General features: G+C 40.3%; 1 protein-coding gene across 14 annotated transcripts in view; it reads right to left on the reverse strand.

The window, feature by feature from the left end:
* Positions 1-8,836: 8,836 nt before the first annotated feature.
* Positions 8,837-25,568, reverse strand: part of SEC31A (SEC31 homolog A, COPII coat complex component) — a 69,554-nt gene continuing 52,822 nt past the window's right edge. For 7 of the 14 annotated variants that reach the window (XM_058547384.1, XM_058547383.1, XM_058547379.1 and 4 more), the window contains 5 exons: positions 19,459-19,517; positions 17,934-18,197; positions 15,181-15,300; positions 12,118-12,189; positions 8,837-9,670 (listed from right to left, as the gene is read on the reverse strand). In XM_058547384.1, the coding sequence (XP_058403367.1) occupies positions 9,491-9,670; positions 12,118-12,189; positions 15,181-15,300; positions 17,934-18,197; positions 19,459-19,517 (695 nt within the window). In that variant the 3' untranslated portion in view covers positions 8,837-9,490. Of the gene's footprint in view, positions 9,671-12,117; positions 12,190-15,180; positions 15,301-17,933; positions 18,198-19,458; positions 19,518-20,864; positions 20,964-21,440; positions 21,480-25,568 lie in introns of those variants that run through there. The other 7 variants (XM_058547381.1, XM_058547375.1, XM_058547377.1 and 4 more) reach the window with 2 other exon arrangements.

The raw sequence follows: 25,568 nt of genomic DNA on the forward strand, positions 1-25,568 counted from the left end.
GGAAGTAATGGCCATTGTGCTCCAAGAGTGGGATTTGGGATTTAAGACCTATAGTGGTAGGAGAGTTTCCAGTGATAGACTCCAAGGTGAGGCCACAGGATTATAGTGGAGGTAGTGGTCACTGGAGCTGAGGAGGCTGAGGGACCTGGACAGGACCTTCACAGGAGTTTGAAATGACACAGGGTGGCATCCAGATTTAGCTGGGGAAGATTATAAGCCAGGCACCCAAGGGCTGGGGGGAGTCCTAAACAAGGACAAGTCACAGCTCTCAAATGTCAATGAACAGTTACAAGATTATAAATACAAACTACACAAGAGCAGCTCTGAGATGTACTAAGATAAAACCATCCAAGCCAGAATGCCTAGATTCTGCCCAGCAGTATGTGCCTTGGAGTAGAAGTCACTTCAGGTAGAGGGGATAGAAAGAAGACAGAAGATAAGGTGTTCGATGGCAATACTCCCTACAAAAACTGTGTGAGAGATTTCTGATGAGGCCTGCCATGGTCAGGAGGGCTTCACAGAGGAGGTGGCAGCACAAGGCCCTGAAAGATAGAATGACTTGGCAGAGACTCCCAGTTGGATAATTGTGTAAGAAAAGGCACAGAGATGGGAGTGAGCCTGGTAAGGTATCTAGCTAGCTAAGGCTATATTCCTTCGAAGGGTGAACACCAAGATTTTTTTTAATTGTGTCAAAAATATTTGTGGAGAAAATGCAGGCTCTAGGAAGGAAGTAAAGAGAAAGAAAAGATTCATTCTTGAAGTTAGAGATTTACAATGATTCTCACATGTATGCTTTTCTGAAGGAAGTTTAGATTTTGGCGATAGGAGCTAGAGTGTTGTGAAAATGACCCAGGTTTGGCATCTGAAAACATGGGTTTGTGTGTGGCCCCACCACTCTGAATTAGCAAGTCTGGTACTCTGTGATGTGGGGACAATGACAGTCTCTTATATCTTCAATTTCATCCTGTGTAATATAAGAATTAAGACAGCTCCATACTGGGAATACTGTCTGTGCAATTTACCTAATACTGTAACTTCAGGTTTTTCATGTGCTGAAGGAAGATACTACCTACCTCACAGGAATGGACCTCAGGACAGTGTGTGATACCCGGTTAAGTGCTGAATAATGTGGGTATTTTATTGCTTTTTAATCTTCCTAGAGAGATGGACCTGGGTGCTTCTGGGCCCTGGACTGGAAAGAGAAGCATAACTGGGTGGGCTGGAGGGATTCAGACCTTGGAGGCACGGACTCGAGCAGCACCAGGATTCGCACGCTCTGAAGGGAACTACTGAATGAAGTCACCTGCTCGGCTTCACCAGAGGTAATCACTTAAGGCAGCTCCTCTGGCACAAGGAAGGGACTGAGCTCCGCAGCTCCGGTGGATTTAACAGGGGAGGGAGGGGAGGTGCCTCTTGGATGAGGTGCGTGGAGGACAACTTCCAGTGTAAGCAATCCCGGTGCTCCCAGGGTGAGGCGGCCACTCATAGGCTTTACATTGGAATGATTTCAGGAGAGCATCAGGTTGGAAGTTAGCCTCCAAGATTATGGGAAAATTGATTTTGAGATACAGCAATGCCGTGGCTTAGTAGAAAATTAATCTTCCCAACTTCCTCCAGTCACAGGAGGGTTGGCCTCCACTTTCTGTACTAAATGGATTGGAAAAATTTCCCGTTGAGATTTTATAGCAGTGGACGAGGGGAGGCCTGTTCCTCTAAAATGAATGCTTCCATTGCTTTGGATGAATAGAGAGTGAGTTTTCCTTTAACACAAACCCCAGTCTTATTGCTTAAGACCCTTCCCACATTTCCTGGCCACTCTTAATAGAGGCTGCAATTTGGCAGCAGGAAACTGGGTGTTGGAGATGGCTGGATTTGAAGGCCTTTACTTTCTAATTCTTAGATAAGAGGGTCTACTTAGTGAAAAACCCACTGAAGTATTGAAACCAACCCAAACCTGTCTCTTCTGTCAGTGATATGCTGCCCCTTGCATCTTTCCAAGTTATCTTTAGTTTGAGTCAATTAACATTCTTTCATGCAGTATCTATTTATGGAGCTTCCTCTGGAAGCCCAGCCCTGAGCTCAGCCCCATGGACAGAGGAGTACATGGCTGTGCTCCTGGAACTCATGGTCCAGGAGGGGAGGGAGGTAGTAATCAGATAATCACTACAAGAGGTGTATGCCACAAACTCCAACAAATGCTATGGAGGAATCACTAATCATCCTTTTTAAGACCCAGTCACGGCACGTTAACATTTGTTAATATCTACACCACATCCCCCTTTGACCAATATCTGGCTAGAAACAAGGTCCACAAACCAAACTAAACTCCTCCCCACTCTCTCTCCCTGCTCCTAAATCCCAGCTCTCTGAAATAAATGAACAATCCCTATTACTGTGACAGAAGAAAGACAGTATTGACAAGGTTTTCACCCACATCTCTTCCAGCTCTCTAGCTTCCCTCCCCCTACCAACACCCACCCCATCTTCTTGTAAGATAGTTGTTTTGCTTTCCAAGGGCAGATAAAGGTAGAGAAGCTCTTATTTATTTCTCAGCATTAGCTGCTGTTATTGTTTCTGTTTCAATGACCTCTTTTGCTTCCTGCTGTGTCACTTACCACAGGCTGCTCTTAAACAGCAAAGGCCCCCTATTGTTCTCTAGCCGGGAGGGGGCATTTGTAAACACAGTTCAGGAATGTCAAAAGGGTGACCCAGATTTGCAGCACTGGAGGACAAACTCGTTCATTGTGAGTATCCTATGTAATCAAATGCAGCCTAATCTGGATGTGGGAACAGGTTTGTAGAAAGGTTAATTTCGTGGAAATATATATCATTACTGAGGGGGACTCACTACTTAAGGAGCTCAAGGCCAAGCAAATATATTTGTCCCAAATCCTCAAATTACAATTTCTTTAATGCCTGCCTACTCATTTCCAACCAAGGAAAGTACTGCATTGATTTTTATCCAGATTAGAAATGAAACTAACTCTACAAGAGGATAAAAGTTATCTAAATATAAATAGGTCTGAGTTGTTTCTGTAATCTTTCTTCAAAGCTTTGATGCTTATCCAAATTTGTTTTTGATTCCTTCTGAAGACATGTAGGTAATATACAAAGACACTGTGAGAAACGTAGATGGAGCCTAGACTTCCAGAGTAGGAAGTGAAATTAGAAATCAACTAGTCCTACCCCTCATTTTACAGATGGGGAAATGGAGGGAGAAAGAGGTCACATGATTTGACTAACAGGAAGGGGCAGAGAAGACACTAGAACCCAGTTCCTAGACTCTCAGGCTCTTCTGCACTGTCCCTCATGAAGACACAATTTATAGCAATTGGGAGAAAGTGGGCTGGTTCCCTCGTATAGACAGTCCAGAACCGGGGACTCTAACTTCCGTGTTGCGATCTGCTGGAGGTATTGGGGTGTTTTGGCCTACTCTTTTCTCCCCTTTTTCTCTAAACTGCACCCTTTCCTTTGGGGTACCACTCCATATGGTTCTGGTGGGGCTTAAAATCACTGCTCACCCTGGGTGGGCACACTATCTGGGCCGGCCAATTCTGGTACCCTACTTCTCTGGGCAGGACTTGATCAGGTAGTAGGCACGGGACCCAAACAGAGGCAGCTGCAGTTGTCCTTGTGGGCGGTGTTTGGACACTGTGAGAAGTTTCCTCTGCCCTTCGTACATTGCAAGCAGTGGAGATGTAGGCTTCGGGCTGCCAGGGGCTGTCTTTCCCACCATGTAAAGAGAACCTGCCTGAAAAGAAGCCAACACCCAGTGCTCAGTCAATTTAGCCGTTTATAATAACCACATTCCTCTTCTGTGGGAAATGCCAGTCTCTGCAAATAGGAGGAAAATAAAATCAGAAACCAAAACTAAAGTTTTTGTTGTACTAGCAGTTATCCTTACTTTGGGAAAAACATGGCTTTGTGAGAAAAAGATGTGCTCACTAGGCTGAGACCTGGGTTTGAATCCGGATTCTACTGCTTACCAGCTGCGCCAGGCACCTGGAATCAATAGCTGGGTTCCCTGGGCTGATGTGAGGGCTGAGTGAGAGAGAGTGAAGTACCTCGCTCTGTGCCCAGATCAGGTAAATGTTAGAGCCCTTCCATCAGTTTGTTCAAGCGGTACCTCCTGGGAGAGGACTTTTTGTGGACTTGCCTTCTGCCTGAATTGATCTGTTCTCACCCAAAGACTCCTCAAGGCAAAAAAAGGTGCTCAGAGACGGTCATCTGTTATTTGGAGATATATCCAGAAGGAAAGGAAATTACTGTGTCACTTTAGGAGGTGGTTGCTTTCCTTCTTTACTACTGAAATCTGTTCTTATGTTCAATTCCACCGCACATTCTAGTCCTCCTAGAGTGGGTGGTTCCTTTATATGGTTATGATCATTAACCAAATCATACTTACTGGTCATCATTAATGGCTCCCTTATATAGTATACGCACTACCCTTTTAGTATTCAGAAAAAAAGGTCTGGAACTTTCCTCTTTTTTTTTGTGAGGAGGATCAGCCCTGAACTACCATCTGATGCCAACCCTCCTCTTTTTTGCCGAGGAAGATTGGCCCTGAGCTAACCATCCGTGCCCATCTTCCTCTACTTTATATGGGGCGCTGCCGCAGCATGGCTTGACAAGCAGCATGTCGGTGCACACCTGGGGTCCAAACCCACGAACCCTCGGGCCACCAAAGCAGAGCGCGCGCACTTAACCGCTACCCCACCAGGCCAGCCCCTGGAACTTTCCTCTTCTAATCAAATTTGAATACATTCTGTTCCTGTGATAGGCTCTACTGATTCACTTTAAAGATTTTATTTATTTATTTTTCCCCCAAAGCCCCAGTAGATAGTTGTATGTCATAGCTGCACATCCTTCTAGTTGCTGTACGTGGGACGGCCTCAGCATGGCTGGAGAAGCGGTGCGTTGGTGCGCGCCTGGGATCCGAACCCGGGCCGCCAGCAGCGGAGCACGTGCACTTAACCGCTAAGCCACGGGGCCGGCCCTCTACTGATTCACTTTAAATTGCCTACCTGGAAACACACTTTTTTGGACATGAAGTCTCTACTGAACTGCATAAAGCACTTTATAAATATTTACTGAAGTAAAGAAACCAAGTTAATAATAGCATCCAAGTAGGATGCTACTTTCAGGAGCTGGGAAATGTAATAGCCTTTAAAGGTACAAAAGAGATATGGTAGATATGTTTGAGACACAAATTTGGTCAGGTTTAACTTCACTTATAAGAACTAAAAATCCAACAAGCTCTTTTTTTTTTTTTTGAGGAAGATTAGCCCTGAGCTAACATCTGTTGCTAATCCTCCTCTTTTTTGCTGAGGAGGATTGGCCCTGGGCTAACATCCGTGCCCATCTTCCTCTACTTTATATGGGACGCTGCCACAGCATGGCTTGATAAGCGCTGCATAGGTCCACACCTGGGATCTGAAACTGGGAACCCCAGGCTGCTAAAGTGGAGTGCACAAACTTGACCGCTAGGCCACTGGGCCAGCCCCAATCTTCTTCTTTTTGCTGAGGAAGATTTTCCCTGAGCTAACATCCATTGCCAATCTTCCTCTGTTTCGTATGTGGGTCGCCCCCAAAGCATGGCCACTGACAGACGAGTGGTGTACATCTGTGCCCGGAACTGAACTCGGGCCACTGAAGTGTGGAACTTAACCATTAGGCCACTGGAGCTGGCTCTCTTGTATCTTTTTGAAATAGGAAGGTTTTCTCTATTTCACAATGCTTCTGACGCCTCCCCTGCCCTTTTGCATAGTGTGAGCCCACTGATATACACAAAAAGTAGTTTTAGAAAGGTCACGGATTGGGAAATTATAAGGCATCAGCAATAAAAGCAGAGACAGGCCTACTTGATGAACAATAGACTTCTAGACCTATGGAATGTCAGCCAAAATCAAGTCAAATTCAACAGGGAGTGCAGCTCCATTAAAAGAAAGATCTCAGACATTACTGAGTAATGATGTTTGTACAAAGTCATTCTAAGTGTTTCAGTCGTAACAACATTAACACTGTTTGCTAAATAAATACTTTACCAGATCTCTGGAAACATTAATCCAGAGTACAAAAAACATGCACCACAGATAAATCAAAGTCTGTTTCCTTTTGTTTGATTTTATTAGATTTTTCAAGATCTACTCAAACCACCTTAAAACTCACATATCCCATACCTCCCAGAGGGGGAAAAAAGGTGAACAGCTGGAAATTAAAGAATGGTACAGTTTGACCCCAATCAGGTTTACATGCACACTATGCAACCTGAGCCTAAGTGACTGGTATGGTTACCAAGTATGGTTATGAAGCACTGAGCAGAATTGATGCCACAGAAACGTCAATAAAACAAATAGTGCACCATGAAAAGTGGAAACATAAAGCTAATTTGATTGGGTTTTTTTTTGTAACGTAGTTTGGTTGAAAGATTTGGGGCATTTATCCCTAAGATTAAATAGTTAAGATTTTCTGTGCACAGATAGTCCCTCATTCACTGAATAATTTGAGATGCTACCTGTGACATCTTCAGCATTTGATGAACACCCCTATAGATTTGTCAGGGGTTGTATTGGGAATGCTGCCATCACAGCAGTGGAAGAACACAATAAAGAGGGGAGCATGCGTGCATATGGATGTGTGCATACATAGATGTGCACACACTTATTTGTCAAATCTTTGTGACGGTTCATATGAAGTCCCCACCATGGCAGAGGAGTCAACAGATGGCCTTGGAGTCATTCTTAGGTGAACCCAAATCTGGCTCAGGAGACAGGTGGTTGTCAGAAAAGTGTTAGTCACTATCCCTCCCTTTAATCTTGCAGGCGGGTGTTAGATAATCAGGGTCCATCTGGTTGCCAGGAATCACACTACGTCCTTTTGTCCTCCTGGATGCATGGGAATTTTCTGAATCCAAAGGACTATACAGGCTCATTGGACTCTCAACAGTCAGGTGTAGAGCAGTTATTCCCAATTTTTTCCTACTGCCACACTATTCAATTGAAAACTACCTCCATCTGCTATGTGTCCCGTTACACTTAAAGATTCTCAAATGGGGCCTAAGGCTGCATCCATACAGCCCAAATGGTTGTCTAAAGAATAGAGGAGAGGAGCAGGTACAATACAAAAAAGCACCACCCCAGAGATTTGATACATCTCTTGGCCAACACCTGGCCCCACCTACCACTTTCCCTCACACCCCTTTCCTTGTCTTAAAATTAAGCAGGTTAAAAAAATAAAAAGCACAAAACATAAACAAAATTGAACAGACTTGGGCTTCACAAAGAATGACTAGTCAGTATAAAGTAATGGCAAGGGTACAGCTATAATTTTCCAAAATTAAACCACCGCCAGTTGTATCATCCACCAGATCTTCATATGAGAACAGCCTCACAGAGAGGTGCATGAACTGTGCAGGCATACGCTGTAATGTCTTCGGAGTTGAAAACATTAAGAACAGACTCATTTACAAAATCAAGTTGAAATTTTTTCTCTACTTTTAAAACAACAAAACTTTTTGAAAGTTGTTTTGCTTTTCTTTTTTTGTGTGTGAGGAGATCAGCCCTGTGCTAACATCTGCCAATCCTCCTCTTTTTTTGCTGAGGAAGACTGGCCCTGGGCTAACATCTGTGCCCATCTTCCTCCACTGCATATGGGACACCGCCACAGCATAGCTTGCCAAGCAGTGCGTCAGTGTGTGCCCGGGATCCGAACTGGCGAACCCCGGGCTGCCGCAGCGGAGCGCGCGCACTTACCAGCTTGCGCCACCGGGCCGGCCCGTTTTGCTTTTCTTCACGGAAAAAAAGACTCTCTTTCCATCATCTCCTATTATCTTCATACTTTAGAGACAACACACTATTTTGGGTTCAGCTCTTCTTACCTCTATCCATTTCTATGAAACTTCTCCAAAGGTATAAGCCACACAGAGAAATGTCTCCACAGTGGGTAAAAAAGCCACAATGCTGTATTGAAAAAGGAGAGGTCACAACTGCTCAGATGTCAGTAGCAAATAGTCTTTACATTCATACTCGTAAAACCTTTGGGGTTAGCCAGGACTCCACTGCCACCTACTTGTTTCTCATCTTTTAGGAACTTTTTTTTTGTAAAATGCTGCAAATTACGCCATTGTTGTGTCAGGTAAACATGCAGCCGTAACACAAATCTTCACCGTAAGGGCAATAAATGAGGAAAATTACTAGGGGCCAGCCTGCTGTTCAGATGGGGTCTTGGGCTGACACTCCAGGTGAGGGTCAGGTCCAGAAAGCCAAGTTGCCAATTCAGTGAGTCACAGTTCTGACTCAGACTACCAGACTCCCAGGAGACTGAAGGGCAGGGTGCCAACACATCACCCCATTCCTGGGGCTCTAATGCTTACACATGCTATTGAGATCCTCCTTTTTTTTAGTTATAAAAGCATTCTGAGCTAAAAATTGAGTTGGTTCAGTTTTAAAAGAGGGGTTTTATTTGGTGAATAGGGAATCTCCAACAAAGGAAACTGAGAGGTTGCTGCAAACTATTTCACTCAGGCTGCAAAAAGCCTGAGGAACTACTCTTACTCCTTGAGACAGCATCTCCACCTCCATAGTAGTCACAGTGTTTATTTTGTAGTTTTCCAATGCACTTAGGTAAACTTGCACAAATAATGAAAAATTATTAGTATTTAATTCTCCTCAAGATTCTATGTTTACCACACTGTTCTTAAGACAGATTATAATAAAATCACTTGACAAAAACAATTGGCCAAAAAATGTCTAGCTTGGATTCAGGAGGCTGACAGAAAGTTTTCTTTCTGAACTTAAATAGAAGTTCAATACATAAAATCAATCTTAAAACTCAAACAGAATGTTGCAAACATTTATTAATAGAAAAAAGTTCAAGGCATTCGACAATGAAAATGCTCAGTCTTTTCCTATAGATACTTAAAGCTAGTGATCCCAATTTTCATTAGTATTTGCTAAAATCTATGTAGCAGCTTTTAGATTTAGTTATTTGCTCAGGACCAGAGTGAAGCCAAAGCCACAAAAAATAGGAATTAAACTAAACTGTGAGCAACTATTTAAAAAAAAAGACTACATACACATAAAAATAAGATTACACACTTTAATCTGATTGACATGGAGGAAGTAGGGAAGACATGAAAGAAATTTAATTTTAGCTCTGTTTTGTGCATAACCAGATGCTCCTTTTCCAAAAAGTATACTGAGGTTTCAAAAACCACATTTTATTAGGATACTTCAGGAAAACACACTATGTATAACACAGGAAATATACTATTTGCAGAATAGGAAAATCACCTTGGAAATAAAAGATTAAAACAAAAGAAAGCACCAGGGTTTGAGCAGTTCTAAGGTGAGTACATCTGCAGAAACAGTGTAAATGCTTTTGACTGGCTGCTATGGAAACATGCAAACGAGGATTGGTCCATATCTTATCATTTTTTAAAACATGTTTCTTTGGAAAAATGGCAATATTGGCTGGGAGTGACTCTGTCCTTCTAAACCCCCAGCTTATTAGCCTGGGTGAGAACAACTTTGAGAACTGGCATGAAAGCCGAGGTCTCGCTGAAGTTGCTGGTGCTAACTATGTGGGTGTGGATGGTCAGTCCTTCTGAGTAGTTTCTCGTTTCAATGCTCCTCGCAATGTTGTGTAAACCACTGATGATTGTTGGTGAAAGCTGAAATAAAGGTGGAACCAAGAGAAAGAATTAAATTAAGGGAGAATTTCCCATGAGAACCTCTACAAACATGAAACCTTAATATTTAAAAGGAGCTTGAAATAAACATTATAAGAAAATGTATAAACCATTTAGCATTTCTAGAAATAGTTTCTTGGACCAAGCAACACTTAAGTTATAAAAGAGAACCATTACAAAATCATTTATGTAAGGAAATTATTTATGAATTATACATGTATGATAAGACAGGTATTTTCTTTTAGAAAAGCCAGCTTTCCTCCCCCAAGCTGAAATGCTAACGTCTCTCTCCACTTAAGAGCTTCAATTATTCAATAATTTTAGAGATAGCCTCACACCTTTTAAAAATTTTCCTATGCACATGAAGGAGTTTAAAGATTCTTAATCATGATGTCTCAAAGTAAGAGCTCAATTTATTCTAAAACATCATCTACAACAGAGATCCTGAAACTTTTGGTCTACTTCCATTAGTAGGATAACAGCCCTCACCATGTACTCAATTTATCAATTCTTTTTTTTTTTAATTTATTTTTTTCCCCCAAAGCCCCAGTAGATAGTTATATGTCATAGCTGCACATCCTTCTAGTTGCTGTACGTGGGACACGGCCTCAGCATGGCCAGAGAAGCGGTGCGTCGGTGCACGCCCGGATCCGAACCCAGGCTGCCAGCAGCGGAGCGCGCGCACTTAACCGCTAAGCCACGGGGCCGGTCCTCAATTTATCAATTGTTAACTGCTTCTTATAATCCTGTCATCTTTTAAAACCATAAGACCTCTAGTGTTTTTCCATGTCATTACTTGGCTCACATGTCCATACTTTTGAGGAAAGACTTTATTTTGGATCAGTCCAAGGACCACACCACTTCCACTGTTATAGCGACCTTCTTTGGTTTGGTTCTCATGACACAAATGGTTATTATTATTTTTTTTTGTGTGTGTGAGGAAGATCAGCCCTGAGCTAACATCCGTGCCAATCCTCCTCTTTTTGCTGAGGAAGACCAGCCCTGAGCTAACATCTATTGCCAATCCTCCTCCTTTTTTCCCCCTTTTTCTCCCCAAAGCCCCAGTAGATAGTTGTATGTCATAGTTGCACAACCTTCTAGTTGTTGTATGTGGGACACCGCCCCAGCATGGCCAGACAAGCGGTGCGTCGGTGCACGCCCAGGATCCAAACCAGGGCTGCCAGTAGCAGAGCGCGGGCACTTAACTGCTAAGCCACAGGGCCGGCCCCCGATAAATGGTTATTTTTATCTGATGGGATTGATGTGGGGAATGGGGAAGAAGAATGCTGAAATGCGAAAATATAAAAAAGTCCCAGTTCTTTTTTTCTCTCCTATTCTAGTGCTTTCATTAATAAAACGAAACTATTCTAGAAAGGGACAGAGAGGTGGAGACAAAGGAACAGAAGACACGATGCATTTACTCTTACTGCTAGCTATCTTCATTGCCACAGCACACTAATCTGCTCATCTTGTGGCTACATTTGGCTTTGCCTTTATGTAACAGCTGTTCTAGAAGAAAAGGGTCAGGAGTCTTAGACTATGACAGAGTATAGATTTGGTCTCTGGAAAACAGAATATCTGCCCATTCTCTGATTTCTTGATTCATGGGGACATATAAAATGAACAGAAGGCCAGTCACCTTAGGGCCAATACAAACCAGTTTGTATTTCTACTTTCTCTTATAAAAAAGGTTAAAAGGGGCCGGCCCAGTGGCGCAGCAGTTAAGTGCGCATGCTCCGCTTTGGCGGCCTGGGGTTCGTGGGTTCAGATCCCGGGTGTGCACCGATGCATCACTTGTCCAGCTAGGCTGTGGTGGCGTCCCATATAAAAGTAGAGGAAGATGGGCATGGATGTTAGCCCAGAGCCAATCTTCCTTAGCAAAAAAAAGAGGAAGATTGGCATTGGATGTTAGCTCAGGGCCAGTCTTCCTCACCAAAAAAATAAAAAACGTTAAAATTTCTCTCTCTCTCTCTCTCTCTCTCACACACACACACACACACTCTCTCTCTCTCTCTCACACACACACACACACACACACACACACACACACACACACACAGGCACTCTGCCTTATTCCCCTCATACCCAATGAATGATATTTAAGATTCAGCTGGAGCTGCAACTATGACATACAACTATCTACTGGGGCTTTGGAGGAAAAAAAAGGAGGATTGGCAATAGATGTTAGCTCAGAGCCAATCTTTCTCAGCAAAAAGAGGAGGATTAGCATGGATGTTAGCTCAGGGCTGATCTTCCTCACCAAAAAAAAAAAAAAAGAAAAGAAAAAGAAAAGATTCAGTTTGAGCAAAGCCCATTCTATAATGACAATTTTCCCCCAAGCATACTATATGTGAGTGCTGATGACATGCTTATTTTACTAGCAACTAGGAATAAATGATTATCATAAATCCTTTTTCCCACAAACTTACTGTCTGTTCCCTAAGTTTATCATATAGAAACTCCAAGCGTTTGCTGGCATCATCTAGCTTCCTCTTGGTTTGCTGCAGGAGAGGAAAAACAGACATGTTATGTTTGAACATTAACTTTTATCCAAGAACTTGCCCTATCTCATCTCACTAAACTTTACACTCATGATGTTAAATCTCTTCATTTTATAAAGAAATGGAGGCAATTATGACTAAGAAACTTGAGCAGATTATATAGGACAGAGATTAGTAATCTATGAATGGGAGGAGGGCAAGAGGATGAGACTCTTCCTTTCAGTGCAAAATGGAGGCCTGGCTGGATTTCATGTAGATTGCAGACTCACGTGACAAGGTATGTGTACGTGCAACTGCACTATACCCACAAGGAAGGGCTACCTGGAGGCAGCAATGGGTCAGTGTACTATAGAAAGGAAGGTCTAAGAACAGTTACTGGAAACTGTGGGTGCTAGGAGGCAAACACACAGGCGAACTGGAATCTTGTTTTAACTTTTCAAAAATATTACTTATACACTTAGTCATATTTGGTATGTTTAATCTTGCCTCTTTCTGAGCCTTCAAAACACCATGAAAAAAAGAAAATTATCTTCTGGTGACTTAAGATTACAAGGAATTCCCCACTCCCCAATCCTAGTACTACTAGCGAGAGAAAACTATTCTAAAACTAAAATGAAAGGTTTAAAATTACAGTGTGATGGGGCCGGCCCAGTGGCGCAAGCGGTTAAGTGTGTGCGCTCCGCTGCAGCAGCCCGGGGTTCGCCAGTTCAGATCCCCGACACACTGCTTGGCAAGCCATGCTGTGGCGGCATGCCATATAAAGTGAAGGAAGGGCCGGCTCCGTGGCTTGGCGGTTAAGTGCACGCGCTCTGATGCTGGCGGCCCGGGTTCGGATCCCGGGCACACCCCAGGGCACCACTTCTCCGTCCAACGCGAGGCCGGGTCCCACGTACAGCAACTAGAAGGATGTGAACCTATGACATACAACTATCTACTGGGACTTTGGGGGGAAAAAGTGAATAAATAAAATCTTAAAAAAAAAAATAAATAAAGTGAAGGAAGATGGGCAGGGATGTTAGCCCAGGGCCAGTCTTCCTCAGCAAAAAAAAAAAAAAAAAAAAAAGAGGAGGACTGGCAGATGTTAGAACAGGGCTGATCTCACAAAAAATGAAAATAAATAAAAAATAAAATAAAATTACAGTGTGATGAACTTAATGATCTACATTATGCAACAGCCTTAGAAGTGACACCGTTTTTCAGTATTTATTGAGGGCCTGCTATGTGCCATGCAGGACACAGTCTTGTGTCTCAGGAAGCTCATATTCTATTAGGTGGGAAAAAGATAGTAAATAAACAATATGTTGTATGTCAGGTGGTGATGAGTGACATGAAGAAAAGTTAACGGGGTTAGGAGGCTAGAAGTGTTGGGAGTGGGGGGTGGTAAAGAAAGGCCCCACGGCTGAGGGAACATGTGAGCAGAAGCCTGGAACAAGTGAGGAGTGAGCAATGCAGTTCTGTGGGAGGAAGTTCCAGACAGAAGGAGTAGTAAATACAAAGTCCCGGATGCTGACACACTCTTGGTATGTTTGAGGAGGGAATATGGCAGTGTGGCAGAAGCGGGGGCAGGAAGAGATGAGGCCATCAAGAACAACATTACAAACTAAGTTGTGCTGCAAAATTACTTTGTGTTGTTTGGACATAACTAAAGTTAAAACAGGAATAAAGCCATACTATAAAAATGCTTCCAACGACTGATTAAAATGGACTTGTGTGGAGGGGAACCCTCATAGTCCCTTTTCAAGGCTAATCTCACTTAGCTACCAGCAGGGGCCCTACCCTAAGCGGGTGGGTGGGGGCAGCTGGGCACGATAGGATCTTAGAACTTCTCCCCCAACTAGTTACAGGAATTACAAGAACAGTTTCTCTTTTGCCCAGGGCTCCTGTGGACCCAGAAGGAAGATGGCATGGTAATCTGGAGGAGGTTAAACTCAATGGAAATGTATCGAGTTGGGCCATGTACTATGTGTCCTCCCAGCCTCTCTATACTGACTCCTGCCTGAAGGAGGATTGGAGTTTTCCTACATTTTTATTAGGACTGCTTTATTTTTCCATGACTGTGGCCTGCCTATTTAGAGGTGTGCATAGGGGATACTGTATACCTGGCTATCAGCTTCATCTGCTCTCTGTTCTTGCTGGGTCTTTCCATAACTCCCAGAATGCCAGGCACTAAGGTTTACGTTACCCTTTCCCTGCCTCTGCTTTCCTGACACTTTCAGTACAGGGAATTAATTTCCAAAAGACCAGAAGGCTGCACATATTAATACTCAATGTTTGATGAAAAAACAAATTCCAGAAGCTGTTTTCAAGCAGACAAGTGGCCAGTGGCTAAATAAATATATTCAGTGTTTGCTGGCAGATATTAAAATTTCATCTAAAACAAGACTGGCTTTGTGGAATTTTTGTTGTTGTCAATACACAGGCATCCTCTAAGTAAAACTAAGTAAAATCAATTGCTTAACTATGAATATTGACTCCAATATCTAAAACATTTAACTATTTTTAAGATCTTTGCAAAGTTACATATAAGATTATTTATCTACTTTTAAAAGCTGTGATTGTAAGCTCAGAAAGAAACACCAAATCTGAATTTCTTGCAAGCCACTATTCTGTTCTATTTATGTGCCAAACATGAGGTTTGCTGATGAGAGGCAGTGCAGCATAGTGGCTGAGGGCATGAATTCTGGAGCCAGACTGGGTTTGAATGCTGGCTCCAACCTTGGGTGTTACTTAACTGCTTTTTGCCTTAATTTCCTCATGTGTAAAATAAAGATGACAGATCTGCCTACCATGGGGTTGTTGTGAGGATTAAATAAATCTATACATAAAAAGCAATTAAATACATTTTTATATGTAAAGCAAACTCTCTAAGTGCTAGCTTTATTCTTTTGTACAAACTTTTAAAATACATCTTGCAGGACTTCAAGCAATAATTAGAGAAGAGCTCCATAAAGGATTATTTTAATTAAGCAAAATACGAAAAAAAATACATACAGGATCTGTGGCTGAAGAGAGGCAGCGCTGAATAAGATCTTCAAATGTGGTCTTTAGAATGAGGTGCTCATCTGGGATAGGTTTCTTGGTAATTTTTTCTGTTGGCAAAGACTGCACATGCTGGAAGAAATAATAACATAAAGTGACCAGAAATGACCAGAAGCTACCTATACACACAGCCCTGAAACTCTGTGATAAAGAGGAAGCAGCTACCATATAGACAAGCTATTCAAAATCAAATGAAAAATTAACATGTGAAATCACTTGGGATAAGTGAAAGGAAGATCAGATATCTAGTAGAAGGTACAGGCACTCCTCTTACTGCTTCAATTTTCAAAAACAGGATTGGCTATAAGGTATTTGATTAATTATGGAACATACGTTGATCACTATTGTATATAAGTGATGGGAAGCAGATCTGTGCCAGTAGGAAAGAACAACGCATTTATGAGACTGGCTGGCTAGAGCAGCCGCTTGCTCTGCTTGTTGGCTCATTTTTGTTTATCCTGGCATTGTTCTATTCTTTAGTTTACTCTTTGAGGTTGTTAACTGGGCTATTATCAAACTGTAAGATTAAGCCAAAGGTTAGGATAGAAGAGACCATGATGTTACTGAGTGTATAGATGGAAAAACAAAGAAGGTGTGTTTAAGTTTTTCAAGTTTTGACTTATTAGTTCATTCATTTAAAAAATATTAGGCAATTAAGTGCCAGGCACTGGCTATGTATTGGTGAGCCAATACAGAAATGATCTCAGCCCTCAGGGAGTTTATGGGCTAATGGAAGAGAAAGAAAGTTTTAAAATGTCATAAATGTATATAAAATAGCAACTGTGGTAAGTCAACATTAGTGGAACCAACAGACAATAAAACTGGGATTTAACTGAGGGGAAGGCTCTCTTCAGGAAGTTCTATCTAAGGATAAGTAGGAGTTAACTAGTTAAATGGGGAAGGAAAAGCATTCCAGAAAGAGGAAGAACATGTACAAAGAAAGGATCATGATACAAGGAGACTAAAAGAAGGCTAGTGTGGCTGGAGCAGAGAGATAGCAAAGAGGATAACAAGCTGAAGGCTTCTGGACAATGTGAAATATTGTGGTCTTTATCCCGAGAACAATGGGAAGCTGTAACGTTTTAAGCAGAGAGGAGACAAGACCAGATTAGAACTTGATCAAAGTAGATGCTGGCAGACCAGTTAGAGGCTCTTGCACTGCTGGAGGCTGGAGATGAAGCTATCATTGCCAGACTGGAAACACAGAGAAGACGGGACTCGAGAGACATTTTAAAGTAATATCAATAAGATTTGGGGATAGATTTGAAAGAGAGGTTAAAGGAAAAAGAGTATAAAGATGATTCCCAGGTTTCTGGCTGGATTAAATAGAAAAGATTATGGTGCTGTTCACTGAAACAGGAACACTAACAGAAGACTGGGTTTGGGAGGAAGACTATGAATTAGGTTTTGGACATGCTGGGTGTGAGGTGCCTCAGAGACATCCAATAGGCAGGGAGCTGGATATTATGGCCTGGCTGAACACATATATCTATGTAGCTCTCCCTTTCGATGGTAACTGAGGTTCTGGTCTAGATGAGTATAGCATGAGCACCCAGGTCTAAACAAAAGTGAATGGCTAAGTAGCTTCCAAAACTAACACAGACTTGTAATCATAAAAAAAATTAACAATGCATCTTTATAATTTATACTCTTGTGGAAAGAAGCAAGTCCTTCCACTGCCATCAAAACACTTGCTTTTTATTTTTTTTTTTCAAAGATTTTATTTATTTATTTTTTCCCCCCAAAGCCCCAGTAGATAGTTGTATGTCATAGCTGCACATCCTTCTAGTTGCTGTATGCGGGACTCGGCCTCAGGATGGACGGAGAAGTGGTGCCTCGGTGCGCGCCCGGGATCCGAACCCGGGCCACCAGCATCGGAGCGTGCGCACTTAACCACCAAGCCACGGGGCCGGCCCAACACTTGCTTTTTAAAATGTAACTTTTAATATTTAGAAGTTCCTTAGGCAGAACTCTCTCTTAGCAGCAAAGCATACTCTTGTGACAGATATACAATCTTTTTACATTTGACTTCAATGAGTCAAAGACAAAAACAGAAGAACTAGTTTTATACTTGGGCAGGAATTTGTTTCATTTTCTTATGTTGAACTTTGACGTAAGCCCTTTTCATGAATAGATCAAAATGTTTATCTTTGTATGTCTAAGTCAGTTATATGGAAATATGCTAGATTTTTCACTGTCTAGAACTCTGCCAACTAGCTGTTTGTATGTGAAGAACAAGTACAAATTTATATCTCCATCCAAAGATAAGTCTATATGTTATTAGCTCTTACACATACACAAGAAAAGAGATAACTGATTACGTTTTTATTTTACATTTTAAAGAGAAAGACCTTTGGAAACAGCTTCTGTTTAGCAACCCTGGATGCATATATGGATTCAATTGATCTTAAATTGTGGCTACTGATTAGGTCAAGTGAAATACTGCAATTGCCAAGTTATTGTAAATATACACTAGCAAATATATACACCTCTTCTAGAAAGTTTGTATATGGTCATTTAATTGAAAAATAATATACATACATAATCAAACTTAAAAAAAGGGTTACTATTTTTTATTTAGATTGTCTAAATTGAAACCAAATTTACATGTTGGTTAGTAAAGGTATAACCATAAAAGTTAACACATTAAAAAAATGTACTGAAATAGAGCCATCTCCCCATTCCACTTCCAGATTTACTGTTACCTGGATGGTATTTCCAATAGGAGCCCCTGGAGCACCTTCGATATTGGGCTTTGAGAAGGATGGTGATGTGCCTGGTTGACCAAGGGGTTGCTGTATGCCATGGAAGGGCTGTCCACCTGGAAGATGTGGCTGTGGAAATGAAGCTTGGCTTGACAGTGGTACTGGAGCTGAAGGTTGTTGCTGCAGCATCTGTGACTGGGGGTCACCCAAGGGATTCATGATTGGCGATGTGATGGGAACAGGAGGCATAAAGTTTTCAGGCATCTTTTAGAAGACGGAAATAAGACACCAAGAGTAAGAAAAAAACTGATAACATTTCCTCAGCTTTAAATAAGGGAATTAGACTATTCCTTAGTTAAATAATTTTTTTTTAATAGTAGTAGAATACTTTTTTCAAATGATTTTTTCACATAAATTTCTAGAGTAAAACATAAAAGTAGAGCTGATCTGGCTAAAAGGCATGGGGAGCTCAAACCTGGACCTCTCAGTTTCACCTCTGCCTTCTACACTTACTCCCATAATGGGGAGCCAAAACTATGTGTTTTTGAAAGAGGATGTCAAAGGTGGAGAATTATATCCACAAATACAGGGCACTGATATGTTAAATGTGTGCGTGTTTAACGTGATCAGGATGTAATACTCTTTTCCTAGAGCACTAGGTACATATTACCTATGAATTCAATCACACTAAAAGTACAGTCATGTGTCACTTAACAACGGGCATACCTTCTGAGAAATGTGTCGTTAGGAAATTTTGTCATTGTGTGAACATCACAGAGTACACTTACACAAATCTAGAGGGTACAGCCTACTACACACCTAGGCTATATGGTACTAATTTTATGGGACCACTGTGATATATGTGGTCTGTCGTTGGCCAAAACGTTGTTATGTAGCGCGTGACTGTAGTAGATTGTTTCTGATTATTACTAACCTAAATTTTAGGTTTTCTTGCTCATTTAGTGTCTCCTAATTTAATGTTATGGCCTCTCACTATATTTCAGGGAAGGAGATCACTAGTAGTTTAAAAAAAAAAGTAGAAAATGGCTTGGGGAGAAAGAAGGAAAGAAGAACCTTATTTTGTGTTCTAATAGCTCTCAACAGTTACTGACAGGTAAACAATGCTCAGCTACAAGGCTATTTCTTCATTCATATTATATGTGATAGACAAAAATAGTCTACAACATAATTACCAAATTCATGATTACTGTTGGAACCCAAAGACCAAAGTAACTCCTAAAAAAAAATCATTTAAGAAGCCTGAAATTTTGTTTCCTAATCTGAAAGAGACCTGTTGGGAATTTACATCTTGCCTTCTAAAAGGGGTTTAATACATACCACCATACTGTTTTCTATTTTCTTTCCTTCCCTTCATGGATTAGAAGATGCAAGTTGAAATACACTTTAAACCTATCAGTCAGTAAGTTTTGCCTTTAAAAAGATCAGTGAAGTGTGGTGTGCTCCAGGTGGCTACATGATTAACAGAACATTTGTAGACAACTGGATGGACATCTTTTTCTAGTACCTTCTTCTTCTTGGGTATTCTGTTCAAAGCTGGAGGATCATTCCAACCATTCTGAGGACCTATAACAGATAATAGAGGACATTTCCCTTAAGAATCCTGAAAAAAGAAAACTAAATTATATCTATCACATAATACCTCCAAATTCTGCCTTAACCCTCAGATAACTATCACAAAACTTTTACCAGCTGAGCTGTGGGGATCTCTATGTAAGCCCTGGATTCTCAAACTCATTATCTATAACAATCACAAGGCGTTGGTTTAGTAGGCAAGATACTTTGACAATATTTCCATTTAAAGTGAAAGCTGTGCTAAATTTAAGGATAGTGAAGTCTTTACATCTATACCGGTGTATAACCTTCAAAGATCAGTTAACAGTTCTCTCCGAATAAAGAAAAAATAAATCACTTGAGTCTGCTAAAAAAAGGGTTCTGATTATTCAACATAGAAAAAAGAATAAAAGTAGCGACCTCCTATTTCCCAAGAGAGCAAGTCAGCAAAAGCAAATTATCCGAATGGTACAAACACTGTTAAAAAAACACACCCTAACTACACAACATCAGTAATTTTTATCAGCTTTGCCTTAAGAATTACTTATAAAGTAGAAAAAGGCATTCAAATATCTGATAAGATTTTTTTAATGCCATAAAAAAAAATCCTAGGCTGGTGGCCAATATAAAATTAAACTAGTCAAGTTTAGTAAATTTCCTCTAAAAAACAAAAAAACAAACAAAAACTGTCATCTCAAAGTGAGAAACGGACATGAGTAGCAGAATTCATTAAGTACCTTAATGCCAGTATCTTTAAAGAAAAAAGGAATAAAACATGCCAGAAATAGGATAATTTCTAAGTCACAATTATTTTACATTTCATTGAGTTTTGTGTATTTGTATACGTAAAGACAAAAAATTACTCCTCTTTCAACAAATTAAACATTCTTTCAGTATTTTACCTATTTGTTTTATTGCTATCCACGATATTATACCACAAAATTGCTTAGCAAACCAAAGAACTTGTGATTCATACATAATGTCATAGAAACTTCTTTTTTTGGTGAGGAAGATTGGCCCTGAGCTAACATCTGTGCCAATCTTCCTCTATTTTGTATGTCGCCACAGCATGGCTTGATGAGCAGTGTGTAGGTCTGCACCCGGGATCCAAACATGCAAACCCTGGGCTGCTGAAGCGGAGTGCGCAAACTTAACCACTATGCCACCAGGCCGGCCCCTAGAAACTTTTTTAAAAACAAGATCTTCTCCTAACCAGCATATATTCATTTGCCTTGATTTTAAAAATAGAATTAATTTTCTACGAGTTTACTAGGAGATAGAATGCCAAATGAGCCTCAAAACACTCAAGAGCTAATAACAAAATCTTAAACCACAGGCTGCTATCTGCTTACCAAATTCTTAAAGTTCTGGTCATACATAGATGAATCATTCAAATCTCTCCCATTACCTTCTAATCTTACTCGTATCTCAGATAATCTTGATATAGTCGTCTTAATGCTATATAAAATAGATGATTTTTATGATTTAAAGCCATTTGTGTCACCATGTTAATTCAATCAGTTCTAAGACTTTTTTTTTTTAAATTGAAGTTTCAGGTGTACAACATAGTGATTCGACATTTATTTATATTATAAAATGATCACGCTGATAAGACTAATTACCATCTGTCATCATAGGACGTTTATGTTATTATTGACTATATTCCTGATGCTGTACATTACATCCCCATGACTTATTTACTTTATGACTGGAAGTTTGTACCTCTTATCCCCTTTACCTATTTTGCCCTTCCCCCCTACCCCAATCAGTTCTAAGATTTGATTCAATTAAGAAGTCAAATTAAAAAATGATACTGATCAGATTTAGGATTATCATCAGCTTTAAAGATCACATGCATTATTGTGAATCTTCATTCATTAATTGTATTCAATGATCCAAAGATTTCCAAAAGTATATATTTTATAACCAATTCACCTTCCAATATAGGTGCCTGGTCTTGCATAGTCTGATTTTCTGTAGACAAAATGTAAAAGTCACTTAAACAGTATTAACAACAAAGACATTCTAAACTCTACTTCTAATTTTGTAATTGTTTCTTCTTCATCCATCAACCCCCAGAAAGAATGAACTAATTTTATAAAAGGGAATAAAATGCACTTTTAAATCGAGTCACATGAAATGTCTTCTATCTAATTAAGACCACAATCACTTTTTGGGTAAAGCAAATTTATTTAAGTTGTGTCAGATGCAATAAGCTCTTAAACATCACTTTTCTCTCTAAGCTAGCTGTCTCTGAAGAGAAAATTTTATTTCTTCCTATTTAAAATAACATTTCCCTGTTTGCATGGATTCTTTTTCTACTATTGATCAATGAAGCTCAGTAATACCACTGAAGGGAGAGCACTTCCTAACATACTATAACTAACGTGTCCATTTTACTATTATTTAAAGCTGTGAATCCACATCACCTGAGGATCTTGATAAAATGCAGATTTCAGTTCACTAGGTATAGTCTAGGGCCTGAGGTTCTATCGTTCCAGCTAGCTCCCAGGTCATGACAATGCTGCTGGTCAAAACCCTCTTTAAGTAGTAGGGATCTAAAGAGAAATGGGAGGATTTCTACACTGTCCTGCAGACTTCAGCACTGCACGTGTTAAAGATAAGCATGTCAGGAAATCTTAACAAGGTGGTGCCACTTTATTGCTGGATTTGGGAGGCCCCGAGGGTCTGCATTCTGGACAAACTGTAATTTCTGGGGTCACACCATGAATACTAGTACAAATGAGAACAGGCCTAATAAATATGTAACCATCTCACATAGTCTTTTCTGTAAGAATAAACAGATCTGTAGACTGTTCAGCACAAGTACTCCAGAAATCACTATTTCTCTTGAAAGAACTGAAGTTTCTGGCAGTGGGCAAGAGGAAAGAAAGCAGAAAACTAACACAGCAATTCCAAAATTGTCAGATATTCAGGGTCAGGCCTGGCCCAGCCTCAAATCAAAAGCATGCAGTGGAGGTACATCATACGCACATATAACCTACAGAAACCCAACTCTCTTCACTTGGGGAGAGATAAACCTAAAGAATATAGCAGTTAATTAGTGAGTTCAATTCAATTTGAGCTCTACTCAAGAAGCACATACCCCAGAGAAAGTACAAGGTGGGAGAGGTAATCCCACAGCTTGAAATCTCACTGTGTGGAGTTCATGGATAGATGTTTTCACACAATATAGCTCCTAAACACAAGCCAACTTCTTCATCGAGGGCTTAACTGAAGAAAGGAGTGATCAAGGATAATTGACTATAAGTGATTTCCTATTTTTGCCTTAAATGATGACTTTACAACCTAACTCCCCATGTAAGATATGCCCTCATAGGACTATAGTTAATAAAACCCTGGGAGTCATTGTGTGTGCGTTATGACAGAGGATTGACCTGATTTGCAACTACTGATGAATTCTCCAGCACCACAATTCACCTTCTGGGCTGAGGGGGCCAATATATTACAAACCTAAAAGCAGTGGAAATACCTTGGCCTTGACCCTTTTTTTCAAGGAGTGGTCTCAACAACATGCCCTCCTCCCCTGCCCCATGAGAGGCAGGAGCAGAAGATGAGGGCAGTTTTTCCTCTAGCCTCATGGGAGTGACTTAAGCCCTGGGTATTAAAGCCTAAGAGGGTATCCTGATTTCACAAACTATTAGCAACACAAAAAATTTTGCAGAGCAACTTCATACCACCCTTTAGTAAGATGACACCAAAGTTATAATGAAATCAAATCAAATTCAAAGTTGCAGAGTGAAACTGAATCTAATCAGAAACAAAAGATTCTCAACAGGAACACAGAGCCAGTTGGCTAGCCTGCATAACTTGAGGGTGGGGGTGTCTGCTGAAGAGAGAGTAACAGTTGTACAATAATCAAAGTTCTCCCCAAAATATATGCCTAACTGACTCCTGCTAACTTCAACCATGCAATGTATTCAGCCATTTGTTTTATTTCAGCCCAGATAACCCTTGTTCAAATCCCTTCTTAATTTAATGCAGTTTTGTTTCAGCTGTAATTCTAATGTCTTTCAACCTTTTTGCATTTGTCTTTAAATTGACTGTTGAAATATGAATTTTTAAAAACACAATTAAATTGACCTCTACTTTATAGAGATATACTTTAATAGCAACATTAGGTAAAGCAAGATATTCATAAAGAACATGAATATCTACAAGAGACAGTATTATGGAGGTTCATTAGAGAAGTGCAAAATGATACTCTCGTTCAACATTTAAAAAAAATCAACACAGCATAGTTTAATCTTGGACATAATTTTTTCATAAAACTGTAAAGAGGAGATTATCTTTTTTACTGTTTCAAAAAACTATAAAATGGCGATGAAACTCTTTACTCTTTTTAAAACATGACATGACTTTAAAGGGCATGGAAAAATGGCTCATGGCATAATATTAAGAAAAAAAGTAAGATGTAAAATTATGTGTGTGCATTATGATCTCAATTCTTTAAAAATGCATGCACACAACGAGATACCACTTCACATCCATTAGAATGGCTAGAATCAAAAAAACGGAAAACAAGTGTTGGTGTGGATGTGGAGAAACTGGAACCCTTGTGCACTGCTGGTGAGAATGTAAAATGGTGTAGCCACTGTGGAAAACAGTATGGTGGCTCTTCAAAAAATTAAACATTGAATTACTATTTAATCCAGCAATTCCACTTCTGGTTTATACCCAAAAGAACTGAAAGCAAGGACTCGAACAGATATTTGTATACCTGTGTTCATAGCGGCATTATTCGCAATAGCCAAAATGTCCATGTGCAGACGAATGGATAAACAAAATGTGGTATACACACACACATATATATAGTGGAATATTTTTCAGCCTTAAAAAGGAAAGAAATTCTGATACATGCTACATCATGGATGAATCTTGAAGACACTGAAATAAGCCAGTCACAAAAGGACAAATATTGTATGATTCTACTTCTATTAGGTACCTAGAATAGTCAAATATATATAGACAGAAGGTAGAATAGTGGTTACCTAGGATGGGGAGGAATGGGGAGTGATTTAAAGGGTACATAATTTCAGTTTGGGATGATGAAAAAGTTCTGGAGATAGATACTGATGATGGTTGTACAACAATGTGAATGTACTTAAGGTTTAAGTATACACTTAGGGCCAGCCCCGTGGCTTAGCGGTTAAGTGCGCGTGCTCTGCTGCTGGCGGCCCGGGTTTGGATCCCGGGCGCGCACCGACGCACTGCTTCTCTGGCCATGCTGAGGCCGTATCCCACATACAGCAACTAGAAGGATGTGCAGCTATGACATACAACTATCTACTGGGGCTTTGGGGGAAAATAAACAAATAAATAAAGGTTTAAGTATACACTTAAAAATGGTTAAAATGGTAAATTTTATATTATGTATATTTTACCACATTAAAAAGTTCTTTTAATACAAGCATACATACAAAAATACATATATGTATGTATATACGTGTATGAAGTGAATAAATAAACCTAAATTATTAGTGGTTATATTTGGGTGTCATAATTACAGATAATTTTAAATTTATTCTTTATGCTATTTGGAGTCTTTCAAAAACCTACAGTGAAAAATTAATAAAAATCAAAGGAAAATTAATTTAAAAACTGAATATGGTATGTCACTACATACTGGAGACCCTTATCCACCTTAGTGTTGGGATTAGTTCTCCACAGGGTCTTTGGGGAAGGAGAGGGAACTGCTTGGTCTCATATGCAGGAGTGGAGCTGTATACCATCCTTACTTGAATCCCACTTCTCACTGGGAACCTTCGTAGGTATTCTTGCAGGAGCATAATGATAGGATGTATGCACTGGCTAAGACACTTTTCAGTGGATTCACAGAAAAATATTAGTGCCGATGGTATGGAGACTTTGGTTAGAAGATAATTTGAGATGGAGAGAATAGAGCATCCTTGTCAACCATATACCTCTCCTTTCCCCCATAGGCCTAGCATGTCACATTGGGAAAAAAAGGGTCACAAAATTAAAAATTAAAATTTAGAAAGACATGAATCCTTGAGGTCATTTTCCAATGACATGAGATAA

The sequence above is a fragment of the Diceros bicornis genome, chromosome 8 (genome assembly GCF_020826845.1).
Source record: "Diceros bicornis minor isolate mBicDic1 chromosome 8, mDicBic1.mat.cur, whole genome shotgun sequence".
Classification (NCBI taxonomy): Eukaryota; Metazoa; Chordata; class Mammalia; order Perissodactyla; family Rhinocerotidae; genus Diceros; species Diceros bicornis.